At 41.7% G+C, this 13,272-nt stretch overlaps 1 protein-coding gene across 1 annotated transcript in view; it reads left to right on the top strand.

Moving 5' to 3' along the window:
- The window catches only part of LOC147724139 (chloride channel protein C-like), a 627,958-nt gene that overhangs the window by 495,840 nt on the left and 118,846 nt on the right, over positions 1 to 13,272 (top strand). The window contains exon 13 of the mRNA XM_086965734.1: positions 2,968 to 3,147. Within this exon, the coding sequence (XP_086821860.1) occupies positions 2,968 to 3,147 (180 nt within the window). The remainder of the gene's footprint in view (positions 1 to 2,967; positions 3,148 to 13,272) is intronic.

Here is a 13,272-nt window from a genome sequence, read left to right on the forward strand (position 1 = left end):
GGTTGACTTAGCAGTTATAAGCTGCACCACTGTGCTACACATGGCAGACCTACAGTCACGTTTGTCCTGTCACTGCACTGGGTGACACAATATGTGTTACAGCCCACTGGTAATATTTAACTAATCGGGCTTGGGTGTACCTTGGTACCTTATAATAAGGACTTATAAGTAAGTTTAAATATGCCAAATGGGAGTATACCAATTGTACCATGTTGAAAGGAGGAAAACAAGCACTTTACCATTCGTTTGCAGGGGTAAAGACCACAGAATTCTATATATAGCAAAAACAGAGTTCAGCATAAAGGACAAGCAATTTAGGGCGACTGTGCAGAAATGGCAAATTTCAAATACTATATCATTACAAATATTTGTGCCTTCAGTGTGGGCTAGAGGCTCCTGAAAAAGTCCAAGTTAAGCCTATCAGATCCGAAAGCCTTGCAGAGTAGAAAGGCCTTTGACCGCCAAGATAGGTTCTTCCTCCACTATAGGGGCCTCCAGGGTGGTCACTTGATCCTGGGTTCGTTTGCTGAGATTGGAGCACTGCACGAATTGACTAATTAATGTGTCATCAGTCGGTTCAACTGAGTAAATCGACGGGTAAAACTGTGCCTAAGCCTCATGTTTAGCATATTTGTTTATTATGTTCATCCATTTGGGGTGTTCTTTCTTGGGTCTTGATAGACAGAATATGGGATTGAATACATATCCATCTTATTTTGGCCTTAATACTGCCTTCATAAAATTTGTGTTAGGTTTATGGTAGGGAGTATTAAGCTTTGTTAAGTTTGAGAAATTTAAGTTGACCTACACATGGACTATCTGAGTTTTCTTACGCGCCATTTCCAACTTTCCTAGATAACCTTGAAGGTCTTGCAAGACCACCATGCGAATCTTAGCTATCCTCACACTTTCTGCTATGCAAGCCAATCAGATTACAGCTTTCAGTGAGTCCCATAGTATCTTTGCACTCCAGTTCACAGTGTCATTGTGAGATATAAACTCTTTGATCTAGGAGCGCTGGGGATTCCTGGTTACCCTATCTCTACTTAGATGTTCAATGAACCGCTATCACGCTCTACCGCCTTGGCCATGGCAATCCCAGGAAAATATAAGTGTAAGCAGAGCATGGTCAGAAAGTGCTATCACCCAACTTCCAGTTTCCTGAGCCTTGGGTAGTAGGTGACAATCAAAAGTATAAAATGTATTCTGGCATAGGACCTTTGGGATGTCGAGTAGTGTGAGTAATCCCTTTCAACTTTATAAAGTTAATTTAAGATGTTCAACAAACACTGTTTGTTCAGCTAGGACGCTCCCTCTGCTGACTGGGCAGCGGTACTTCCCTCTTTGTTGTCTGAGCATTTGTGTCTCATCTAGGACCATTTCCAGTCCCATGCCATTAGTTAGTGGCCTGAGGTTAGACTTACTAATTTACAGAGTGTGTGGCAAAGAAACACTTCTTGACCCTGGTTTGGACCGTATATTGACTCCCCAAAAATATACTGACCTCTCAGCTTGCCATTTACCAAGAGCTATCTCCCTTCCCTACCTTTAAGACATTGTTGGCCATGAAACTTATATGATGCCCTTTTATAATCCATACACTTTTCTATTATTGGCAGACGAATAATGTTGTTGGGGGTAGCGTGATCGCGACCCCCAGGTGTCTCTCTTAAAGAGGTTATTTCTTACATGAAATGAATGTCCCAGTGTAGTTTTCTAAGTGCATGCAGGACTCCTATTCTCTTACCTGGAGAATTGAAGGCCCAAATAGTGAACAACATCAGTGTTATTCATCTACCCATAGTTTAAAACTTACAGTTACAAGATGGTGGGCTGATAGAGCCCTCATATTCAGTCATATCTGTGGATGTGTTTAACACCTTGGGTGCTAAGCTGATCCCCCTCCTGTGCTGAAAGTTATTTAATCCCCTTTTTCATGACAAGCGCAGCTCGTCATAAGCACACGAGAGGTGTACCTCACGACGAGCTGAGCTTGTCATGAGCATCGAAGGGGTTAAACCCCTTCCATGTGTAGGACGGACCCTGGCCGTCTGACATCACAGTGGGCGTGTGCGGAGGACGGCAGGGGGCCATCCGAACCCCGCCCACTCATTATTTTGCCCGCACCGCAGCGGAATACGTGCCGCGGTCAGCGGGTTTAAAGGGTTTTGATAAGAAAATGGCTAGTACTACCACCATCATCACATACATCACCCCACTGGCAGCCCCCTAAGTAATATACATAACTTCCGAACTTTAAGAACCATCTATTGGGTGGTTCGGCCAGCACCCTGTTTCAGTTTCCCCTTTCCAGACAGCTCAGAGCCCTCCTACCCTATTTCTCCTCTCTATAAGAGCACCGTATGCAAGGATATGTCCATCTTCCCATCCATCTGTGTAGAAGGATTCTTATTGGAAATAAAGGAAAGTAGTTTTCAGTGCTGATGGGCAGCTTCTCTTAAGCTTGATGTAGGTGGAGATGTTTTACAAAAAAGAAACACACACCAAAGCGTGTACTTTTGTGAAGAACGCTAAAATACATTTTATTGCGCAAACAAAGAAAAAATAGGAAACGAAAATAAGAAACACCGAAGAAGGGTAAAATAAATCACCTCACATGTGAAAAGCTTTTGGTTTTGGCGAAGGTGTGTTAACATAATTGAATGAAACCTCCACAGCTTGATTTTATTGGGATTCAGTCAGAGAAATACACTTTTAGAGGCGACCCAAATAGTTCAGAGTTACTGAACCACACGTTTTGAAAGTATTGTTCAGACACAAAGAAACGATGTAAACGCGCAGAGTCCTCAAATTGAGGATTTTCACGATAAATGTATTCTTTTTCCAGGGTATTTCAGCATGAAGTAATCCCCTGACGCAGTGGTAACTCATCATGTGCTAAAATGATAGGCCCCATTTCCTGTTTACAGCACTGACCCTGGGGTCTGTCTGTTCTGTGTCTTTCAGGGTAAACCTGGAGCTGTTCACTGCCAGAGACGTCATGAAGCCGTGTGTGAGAGTTCTCCACCTACAGGAATCGGTCTCCTCATTGGCCAGCCTGCTTGTTACCACCAGCCACAGTGGATTCCCAGTGGTTTACGAGCCGAAACCAGACCACGACGACGTATTCTTGGGAACTATTACAAGGTAATGCCTCGTCCAATTTCTGGTCCCTGGCTTCCTTTCGTATGTACAGCTGTAATTAAAGAACCTGTGATCTGTCCTACACTGCACAGTGTGTGCTCCACAATGAAGCACTTACATTATATGATCCTATTACTTTTTGCAGCATGCCAAGTGATTGTAAGCCAGCAGATTGCTGTGAGTCAGAGGTAGGTTTGTGACTCATGCTTTGCTCTGATAACTGTGGTCTAAATGCTTCGATTGAGAGTGCACTAGTGCCGAAGGAACATTGTATGGCCTTGCCACGCCACCTCAGTTTTGGGCAGTGTGCTTCTGAGAAGATGGTGTTGGGGGAAACTTCAGCCAACGCGTCTGATTGTCAAAGTTGGCTAAACGATTTTTGACATCATAGGTAAAGTACAAATTTGCCCTGTACAGCAAAAGGCATTGAGCCATATTTCTCTATGTTGAGGCACATTGATGCCTCCTGCTGTTAGTGCCCTAGAATCGCCTTCTCTAGTACTAGCCAAATTATTCGCATATGAATATTTGTAAACTCACCTATAAGTGTGCCCCCAGTATTATCACTTGAAATACTTCATTGTTCTTCATGATTCAGTTTCATCCAATCCTCTTTGTCTGCTTGGTATTCCCATTCATGTCATGAGACGTTAGATCTTCCATATCAGGTTTGACACTCAGGCGGTCCATTAGATTCTTGAGGTAAATCAAGTGTAACTACACTCTAGTGCAGATATTGCATCAGGTGTTGAGTGTATTTTTGCCCTGATGTTTAACTCTGTCCTAATGAAAGGGGCTTTACACGTGCAAATTATTTTTACAACAATTTCTCACCTGTTATTGTCATTTTTTAAATTTAGCACAAGCAGTTACAACTAGATGAAACCTGGTGGTATGTGCATTCGCCTAAACCTGATGCAGAACAATTAAGATCCATTTATTTTAGGAACTATTATAAAATTAGGTGCAAGTCATATGTGGATTCATTTTAGCACTACTACTCAGGTCAAAATGATCCAGTGGAAGGTTTTCAGTGATGTTAAGATTTAAAGGCCATAACATTATTGCAGCTAGAATATCAAAATACTGGGATGGAAGGTATCTATCTATCTATATCTATCTATCTATCTATCTATCTATCTATCTATCTATCTATCTATCTATCTATCTATCTATCTATCTATCTATCTATCTATCTATCTATCTATCTATCTATCTATCTATCTATCTATCTATCTATCTATCTATCTATCTATCTATCTATCTATCTATCTATCTATCTATCTATCTATCTATCTATCTATCTATCTATCTATCTATCTATCTATCTATCTATCTATCTATCTATCTATCTATCTATCTATCTATCTATCTATCTATCTATCTATCTATCTATCTATCTATCTATCTATCTATCTATCTATCTATCTATCTATCTATCTATCTATCTATCTATCCATCTATCCATCTATCCACTGAAAAAAAGCAAAGGTTACAGAGACGTTATAGTTAGGCTTAGATTTCACTCGTACTAAACCATAGGAATTCAGCAGCAGGGGCGGATTGGCAAGGCGGGCATTCGGGAATGGGCCGAAGGGCCGGTGCCTCAGTGCCCTTTGTGGGACGTTTTTTTCTCCCCTGTTCCAATCCACAGAGAGTGGTCTAGAAAAGGGGAGAAAAAAAAACGGCCCACAGAGTGCACGGAGACAGACAGAGAAAATGAAAGCAGCCTCGCTGTGCGTGCGGCCGGACAGCGATTGTCAGCTGTGGCCTCTCATTCACCCCTGCCCTGCCAAGCAATCAAACCGAGGCTGGGCTGGGGAGGGGTGATTGTTTGCAAGAATCGGCCTCCCTGGGGGCCAGGTGTTTCTCAGGCCTTTGACCCTTTTTCACCTCGGCCCATGCAGCCCAGAAACGGTGTTAGTCTTAGCACCTCGACCACAGCCCTTCACATTCAGGGCATAGTGGACGAGGAAGAATGGGTCTTGCTGTGGGGGCCAGGTGATGTTTAGAATTTTTTTATTTTATTTATTTATTTATGCAATTTTATATAGTGCGGACTTTACCCGAAGGTGTCAGAGCGCTTCACACAAGGAACAGCAATAATACATGAGGAGAAAAATTACAAGTAGACAAATTACAAAAGCAAACGTTAAGTTACATGAAACAAAAGTGACAATAGTGAGCAACCAAAATACATGAGGTAGCAATCGGTACATTACAGGAGGAAAAAGTGATATGTGTGCAGGTTACAAAAGCGTACAAAGTACAAGTAGAGTTATAATACTGCAATAAATGGGAGACACTCCAGCACAAGAACAAACGTTACGTAGGCAATGGTGGCACTTGTGCAAGTATCTAAAGCAAACAAAAGTGAGAGGTAGCAAACAGTGTGTTACAAGAGAAAAGTGACTTGTGCAAGTTACAAAAGGGTACCATACACAGGTACAAGGGTAATACTACAGTAAATGGTAAACACTCAAACTGCCAGAACACACTGGGAAGGCACTTCCCATGCACCAGCTTCACCTCAGCCTCCCCCCTGGCTACCTGGCTACCTTGGATGATCCAGAAAGCTGTGTTTTGTGCTCCCCTGCCAGGACATTTTCCCGAGGCCAGGAGGGCTGATTTATTTACTAATTGCAGGGGCCTTACCTCTGTTCATGTGCTCCTGAGCTGAAGGTCTGGGGAGGGATAAGTAGGTTAGTAATAGCAGGGGCTTTGCTGCTTTTCAGGTGCTCCTGTGCTGGAGGGCTGGAATAATTTTGTGACAGAAAGGGGCCTTGCTATTCTTTTTAGTTGCTCAGCATGTAGGCCATTGGCACCTTGGCCCTGTGTCCTGTGGAAGAACAGTATCCTCCCGCTTTCATTCCTTGTCTGTGCAAATAGTGTTTCATGAAAGGGCACGCCCCTTGAATGTGGGCCACGCCCCTTAAATATGGGCCACGCCTCTTGAATGTGGGCCACTTTTTTCGTCAGTGCCCGGGCCGAATTGTGATCCCAATCCGACCCTGTTCAGCAGTTATAGTTGCCGGAGCGAACTATAACCCACTCCCCACAATGCACTGCTTATGACCTCACATATTACATAACTCTGCTCACTAATACCCCCGCCAGAGTATCGGCCAAACCGGCCCTAAAACTCCTTCACTGGCTGCCTATCAGAGAGCGGGTCAAATTCAAGGCCTTGTGCCTGGCCCACAAACTTCGACAAAATCAAGGCCCCCCTGCCCTCAGAAAATTTGTCACACCCTACAAACCCTCAAGATCCCTCCGTTCTAACACAGAAAACCTGATTGTGGCTCCCAAATTCAAGAGAGCCCGATCCGGTGGTAGGCGTTTCTCAGTCCAGGCTGCACGACTCTGGAACTCACTCCCCCGAGCACTGCGCCTCGAACCTCAATACCTCCGCTTCAGGAAACAACTCAAAACTCATCTTTTCCCACAATGATTCACTCTTGCCCCTTACTCTGCCCCGCTGTTCCCTTTTCTCCTGCCCTCCTTTCCCTGTCCATGTCCCACTGTACCTAGTAGATAGGTTTTATTCAGCGCTGGGATACCTCAGGGTGACTACGCGCTTTAGAAAAATAAATAATAATAATAATAATAATAATGAAATCACCAGGGGAGGCGTGTGGAAAAGGAAAGCTGTGGAGGGGGGATGGGGTGGCACACAAAGTTACTAAAAAATCAAAGACGAATTCTGAGGCATGCAGGGGGGAATTGCGTACTTGATCATATCGATGATTTGCTGGTAGAGTGCAAAGAACTTTTAGATACAGCAACACCCAACTCTGCCTCCAACTCAAAAGTTCCTATAGTGTGTGGGAGTCCCTTAGTAACTAGGCACATTCAATATATGTTCAGGAAAGCGAACGCACACAGCCAAACACCTGAGTCACCAGTAACAGCCACCAAAGGATTCCAAAATGTACCTAGCAACCTGCCCTCTGATCAACATCCTCCTGAGCTTACTTGTAGTAATAGATTTTAACCTCTATTATCCTTGCCAGAAGCAACTATTGATTTTGAGGAGCAGGAGGATATGGGGAGAACCTCTTCATTGCCCAGTGAGCCAAAGTTCTCTAACACGGAGGTCTCTAACACCATTCTCGATCTATGTTCAGAAATCAAAGTCCTCAAGTCCACAATAAGAGTGCTCACATGACTGATAAACTGGCTGCTTGAGAGGGTAGGGGGAACTAGTGATCTAGTAACACCAGGTCATTGGGCCCAGGAGTTCACTCGACAACCGAAAACCCCTCTCCCATAAAGTCCCCCATCCCATCTCTCCCCAGATGCATGCACCTCGGTTGTAACTAAGTCACACCGGGGACTATTGGCCACCCAACTACAACATTGCATGCTAGGACACCTCCAGATTCTTTTTCACTTTCTGAAGAAGTTTTAGGTAGGGACCTGCCAGTAAACTATGTTGGAAGTGAGTGTCAAACGTCCAGGTTAAAATTATTTTCTCCGCCACACCATAAAATATTTATGATTAATGTACCTAAATACAGCAATCAGGTGAGACGTGAGGAATCTCTAAAAACATAAATCAATTCACTGGATTAGACATATAAGAGAGTGTAGATCGTGATTAGGGATGACATTTTGAGATCTAGTAGATGTACTATACCCAATAGCCCTATAGAATCAATAGAATTAACACTGGTGGCCACCAGGCTTGTACACAATCTAATAGCCCAAGATGCTAGGTCATGCCCCCCTGCAGCCTCCACCAGACACATTAAACGACAGATGAGTGTGCTTGAGTGTTGTACAGTAGAGTGTCATCGACAGGAGTGCCATGAAATGGAGTGTGGTGGAGTAGAGTGTTATTGAGTAGAGTGTAGTAGAGTGGCATAGTGTTGTAGAGAGAAGTGGCATAGAATGGAGTTTAGAGGAGTAGAGTGTCATGTAGTTCAGTATTGCCATGTGCAGTAGAGTGGCATAAAATCTTGTACAATGCAGTGTTGTACAGTGGAGTATCATTATTTGTGAGAACGCAGTGCATGGTAAAGTGGAGAGTTATAGTTGGAGTTGTCTGATTAGCAAGCTGAAAATTGTGTGTAACAAGGTCCGCTACTCATAATAATTTGATGATGGGGGATGAATTGTAAATGAAAGTTAGAACTATAACTTTGGAATTTTTAACGGTTATGTAGGTTAAACATGGATTGTATAGGGAAAATATGTGTTCTTAACTATAACAAAGCTTTAAACTGTGTTTTTTTCATAGAATTTTAATGTTTTAATTTTTTTTTTATAAAAATGTGTTTCAATTCGTAAAGTCCAGTGTCGCAAATGGAGAGTTGTTATGTGGAGTATGGAACATGTACTGTGGAGGATACTGTTGTAAAGTCTATTTTCATAGACTGGAGTATTGTGGATTGGAATCGAGTAGAGTAGAGTAGAGTTTAGTAGTGTATCGTTTAGTATAGTAAACTGTTATATAGTGTAGTGGCATGGTGTCATATATACTGGAGTCAAGTATCGTAGACTGGAACAGTGAGTTTTCTAGTAGAAGGATGTGTTGAATAGTAGAGCAGGGTGTTGTAGACTGTCATTGAGTGTCATACAGTTCAGTGTTGTTGAGTGCAGTGTCATGCAGTAGACTGGTGGAGTATCTCATAAAGTGTAATGTTTTACATTGTAGTATCATTATTTGTGATACCACAGTGCATGATAGAGTGGCGAGTAATAGGTAGTGTTGTCTGGTTTGCGAGCTGAAAAGAGTAGAGTAGTGAACGGTGCAGTGGTGTACTGTGAAGTGGTGTGGACTGGAGAGGGGTAGAGTGTAATAGCATACAGTGGAGTGGTTTATAGTGTAGTGGCGTCCAATGGAACAGCGTAGAATGGAATGGCGTAGAGGGGAGTGGCATAGTCTGAAGTGGAATAGAGCGGTGTAGCATACAGTGTATTGGCATACAGTGAAATAGCATAGAGTGGAGCGGCATACAGTGGAGTGGCATAGAGTAGAGTGTCGTACAGTGGAATGGTATAGAGTGGAATAGCATACACAGAAGTAGTGTATAGCGGAGTGCATACAGTGGAGTGGTGTACATTGAAGTGGTGTAGATTGGAGTTGAATACAGTGTAATAGCTTAGAGTTGACGGGCCTGGAGTGGAGTGGCATTAAATGGACTTACGTAGAATGGAGTGGTTTAGAGTGGAGTGGTGTACACTGGAGTGGGGCGTAGAGGTGAGCAGCATATAGTGCAGTGTCATAAAATGGTATAGCTCAGAGTGGAATGATGCATGGTGGTGTGGCATAGAGTAGAATAGTGTATAGTGGAGCAATGTACAGTGCAGTGGCGTACAGTGAAGAGACGTAGACTGAAGTGGGGTAGAGTGTAATAGCATACAGTGGAGTGGCATTCAATGGAATAGTGTGGAATGGAGTGGCGCGGAGTGGCATACTCTGGCATGTCATAAAGTGGAGTAGCATACAGTGTAGTGTCATATAGTGAAATAACATACGGTGGACTTTTGTACAGAGGAGTTGCATCCAATGGAATAGCATAGAGTGGAGTGGTGTAGAGTGAAATGGCATAGAGTGGAATGGCGTAGAGTGGAATAGTATATACTTAAGCAGCGTATAGTGGACTGACATATTGTGGAATGGCGTACATTGAGTGGCATAGAGTAGAGTTGCGTACTGTGTAATAGCTTAGAGTGGACTGGCATAGCGTGGAGTAGTGTACAGTGTAATAGCATAGAGTGAAGTGGCATAGAGTGGAGTGTTGTACAGTGGAGTGGCATAAAGTGTAATGTATAGTGGAGTACTGTACAGTGGAGTGGTGTTTATTTCAATGATAGGGGACCCCCTGCTTATATAGGGTTACTGGGTCAGTGAAAAACTATCAATAGAAACTTGAACCCCGTCAACCTTTCAATTTAGATTCTGTTGAACCATCTCACACAACTATATGTAGACATGCATTGCTTGGAGGATTATAATTTTCATTCCAATTCTTTATTTTTCTATGCAAAAAACTGTATTTCTAAATAACCTCCTTCTTATGAAAAAAATTGCTGTGTTATGACTAGACAATATATCCTAAAATTTCATAAAACAGGTATCATATGGAAACAAGAAATAAAATCCAATAAAAGTTGTGTGACATTTCCTCTCATCCACAAGGCTACATACTACTTCAATCTGCCATGCATACCTACACATATTAAAAAATTGTTCTCAATAACAACACAGGTCTTGATACTTTTCTACTGTGCCACTCTTTTGTACATATCATATATTTTTAAGCATAATACCATTATGTTGATACACATCAATAATCATTTTAATTCAGAACTGTGGCTACAATATAATACTTTCAACACACGTTTTGGCGTGAAACGCCATCCTCAGGAATGCCACATTTAAAGACCTCAACATAAGTTCATATTTCCAGAGAAAGAGAAATAAAATCAGGACGGTGTGGTACAGATAAGTCTGTGTGTTTGTCCAGGCGATGAAAGTACTCAGCTCTAATGATGGGGCTATCTGTGTTTTTAAATCTTGTGGCAGAGAGGTGACTTTTCGAGTCAGTGTTCTAAGTGCTTGATCTTTCTAAGTTTAGTAAGTGCCCTTAGATGTTGTGGGTCGATGCCCTATTTAGAACTATGATGTCATTGAGAGACTAACGGATGCGTGTCCGGCTAGCCGCTATGCGTGTAGTCCGAAAGCCCTAGACTGGAATGGAGTGGCACGTATTGGAGTGGCGTAGAATGGAGTTGGTACAGTGGAGTTGTGTACAGTGGAGAGGCATACTGTGGAATAGGGTACAGTGGAGTGTTGTAGAGTGGAGTACATACAGTTGAATAGTGTGGGTTGGAAAGGCATCAGTGGAATGGCAGAGAGTGGAATAGCGTTTACTGGAGTAGCATCCAGTGGCATGGCATACAGTGGAGTGACATAGAATGGAGTGGCGTAGAGTGGAGGTGCGTACAGTATAAGAGCTTAGAGTGTAGTAGCATACAGTGAAGTTGTGTACAGTGTAATAGCGTAGAGTGGAGTGTCGTAGAGTGGAATCTCTTACAGTGGAGAGGTGTAGAATTAAATGGAATAGAGTGGAATAACATATAGTGGTGTGGAGTACAGTGGTGTGGCATACAGATGCATGTGAAATTAAGCTGAAGATTATAGTGTGCAGAGTAAGGCAAAACAGCAAATTGCGCTGCTTTATATTTCTCCCAATTTACCAATCAACATAGGGTCATGTATGGTGGCCTTGCGTTGCTTTGTTAAGTATTGCATTGCCCATGCAACACCATGTAAGAGTACCACAATCCAATGATAAAGCTAAGCCTTTGTTATATTTTGAGCCATGGTATACCACAGCAACTTTGCAGTGTACTGTGGTACATGGCAATGACAAGCCTTATATAATTGGGTAATAGCTTTTTTTAGAGAATGAAAAGGCAACCATATGGTTTTTACTACACTTTGGCTGTGTTAAGTGTTAGGGCCTTAGATATAGGTAAGTCCTTCCCTTAATCACTTTACTAAAGTGGGAATAGGTAGGGAAATGTATCTGCATACATTTTTAAATATGTTTACGACCATGTACCATGGTAGTTTCATGAAATCTTGTGAACTTCTGCGAAAGTGCCACAGTGACAGATGTTGCAAAGTTGAAATGTCTTATAAAATAAACAATACTTACCCTAATAAACTGCTGTACCTAAAAAGCATCATCTGTGCACCATAATGTATAATGCTGCCAAATGTCATGTAAATCTGTTCAGCCATATTCGTGCTGTGTCAAATACAAAAGTCTTTGGATAATGCAATAGTGGAAAAAGGCGTTTTGGGTCCTCCCTTTTATCTTTGCATCCCCTTAACGATTCACCACAAAAAGTTACACCGTCTTAAAATGCAGAAAATGCTATAAGTCTGGAAGGTTTTATAGTGATTCGTAAAACGGGTGGAAAGTTATTAAGGAACTGAAATCCAAGGAATTAATATCTCCGGGAATATTAACTATAACTACAGAGTGGCAATCAGATTTAATGTTATTTTTTTTCTTTTTCTATCATGGGATCATAAATGTGTCCTTTAGTTGTTCTTGTAGTAATTCTTAAAGTTCACATACGCAGTTAAGTTTATTTTTTTGGGCTTCCTACTTTTAGTAGGATTGTGCTGTATATGAAGCCCAAAGTAAATGGAAGACAATCATTAATAATGTCATAAAAATTGAGATTATCATTTTTGTCCTAGTTACCATTTATCATGTTCTCCAAATAGTAGTTTGTGCAGCTCATTGCTAGGTCACTTTTTCATTTTATTGCACAGGGCTACATAAGGAAGATGGTTTTTGTTTGGTTTGTTCGGCACATTTTATTTTGAGAACCAAAGAGCATGTAAAGACAACATCTGTAGATTAAGATGTATTGTATTTGTTATGTGTTTGTTTATAGATTTCCATTATCAATTGACCATAAATGGGTCTTTAAGTTGTTCATGTAGTAAATCTGAAACGTTACATATCCAGTCTGATTATTTTTTGAGCTTCCTTGCTACTTTTAGTAGTATTGTGCTGTGCAGTGCAGATATCACTAAGTTTTTGACCCTTATAACTTCATAACCACTTCATAACATCATTTGCAATAGCAAAAAGAATCATCTACATAGGTTGTGGAGAGGGAATGCCCTGTTCTTTCAGTCCTCTCTCTCATATGACAGGTGTGCGTAGTAGGGTGTGAGGAGGGACTCGGCTCTGCTTTCAGAATTCTATTTCAGATGAGGGTTGTGCCTAGTAGGGTTTTTGGATGAGTGTTAACTCTACTCCCAACTCTTCTCAAACCAATGAAGATAAATAGTAGAGTCTGATAAACACCATTGTCAGTAAGACTCCTTCATAGAGTAACAACTGTGCATAGCAGAGTGTATTCAAACATCACCTATTCCTTTCTACTTTTCACAATCCTTCGAGTGTCTCAAGAGATTATAACATTTAAAAAAATGATTTAACCTTCTAATCATCACACTACTTATCTCTTGCACACTTATTCTCAAAAACAACAATCATAATATGCAATCCTACTAATTCCCTCGTGAACAAGCGAGATTATAAAAAGCATGCCTTTCTGCTGCCCTTGTATAGCTTTTTTATTTCATTT

This window comes from Lissotriton vulgaris, chromosome 4_1 (genome assembly GCF_964263255.1).
Source record: "Lissotriton vulgaris chromosome 4_1, aLisVul1.2, whole genome shotgun sequence".
In the NCBI taxonomy this organism is placed as follows: domain Eukaryota; kingdom Metazoa; phylum Chordata; class Amphibia; order Caudata; family Salamandridae; genus Lissotriton; species Lissotriton vulgaris.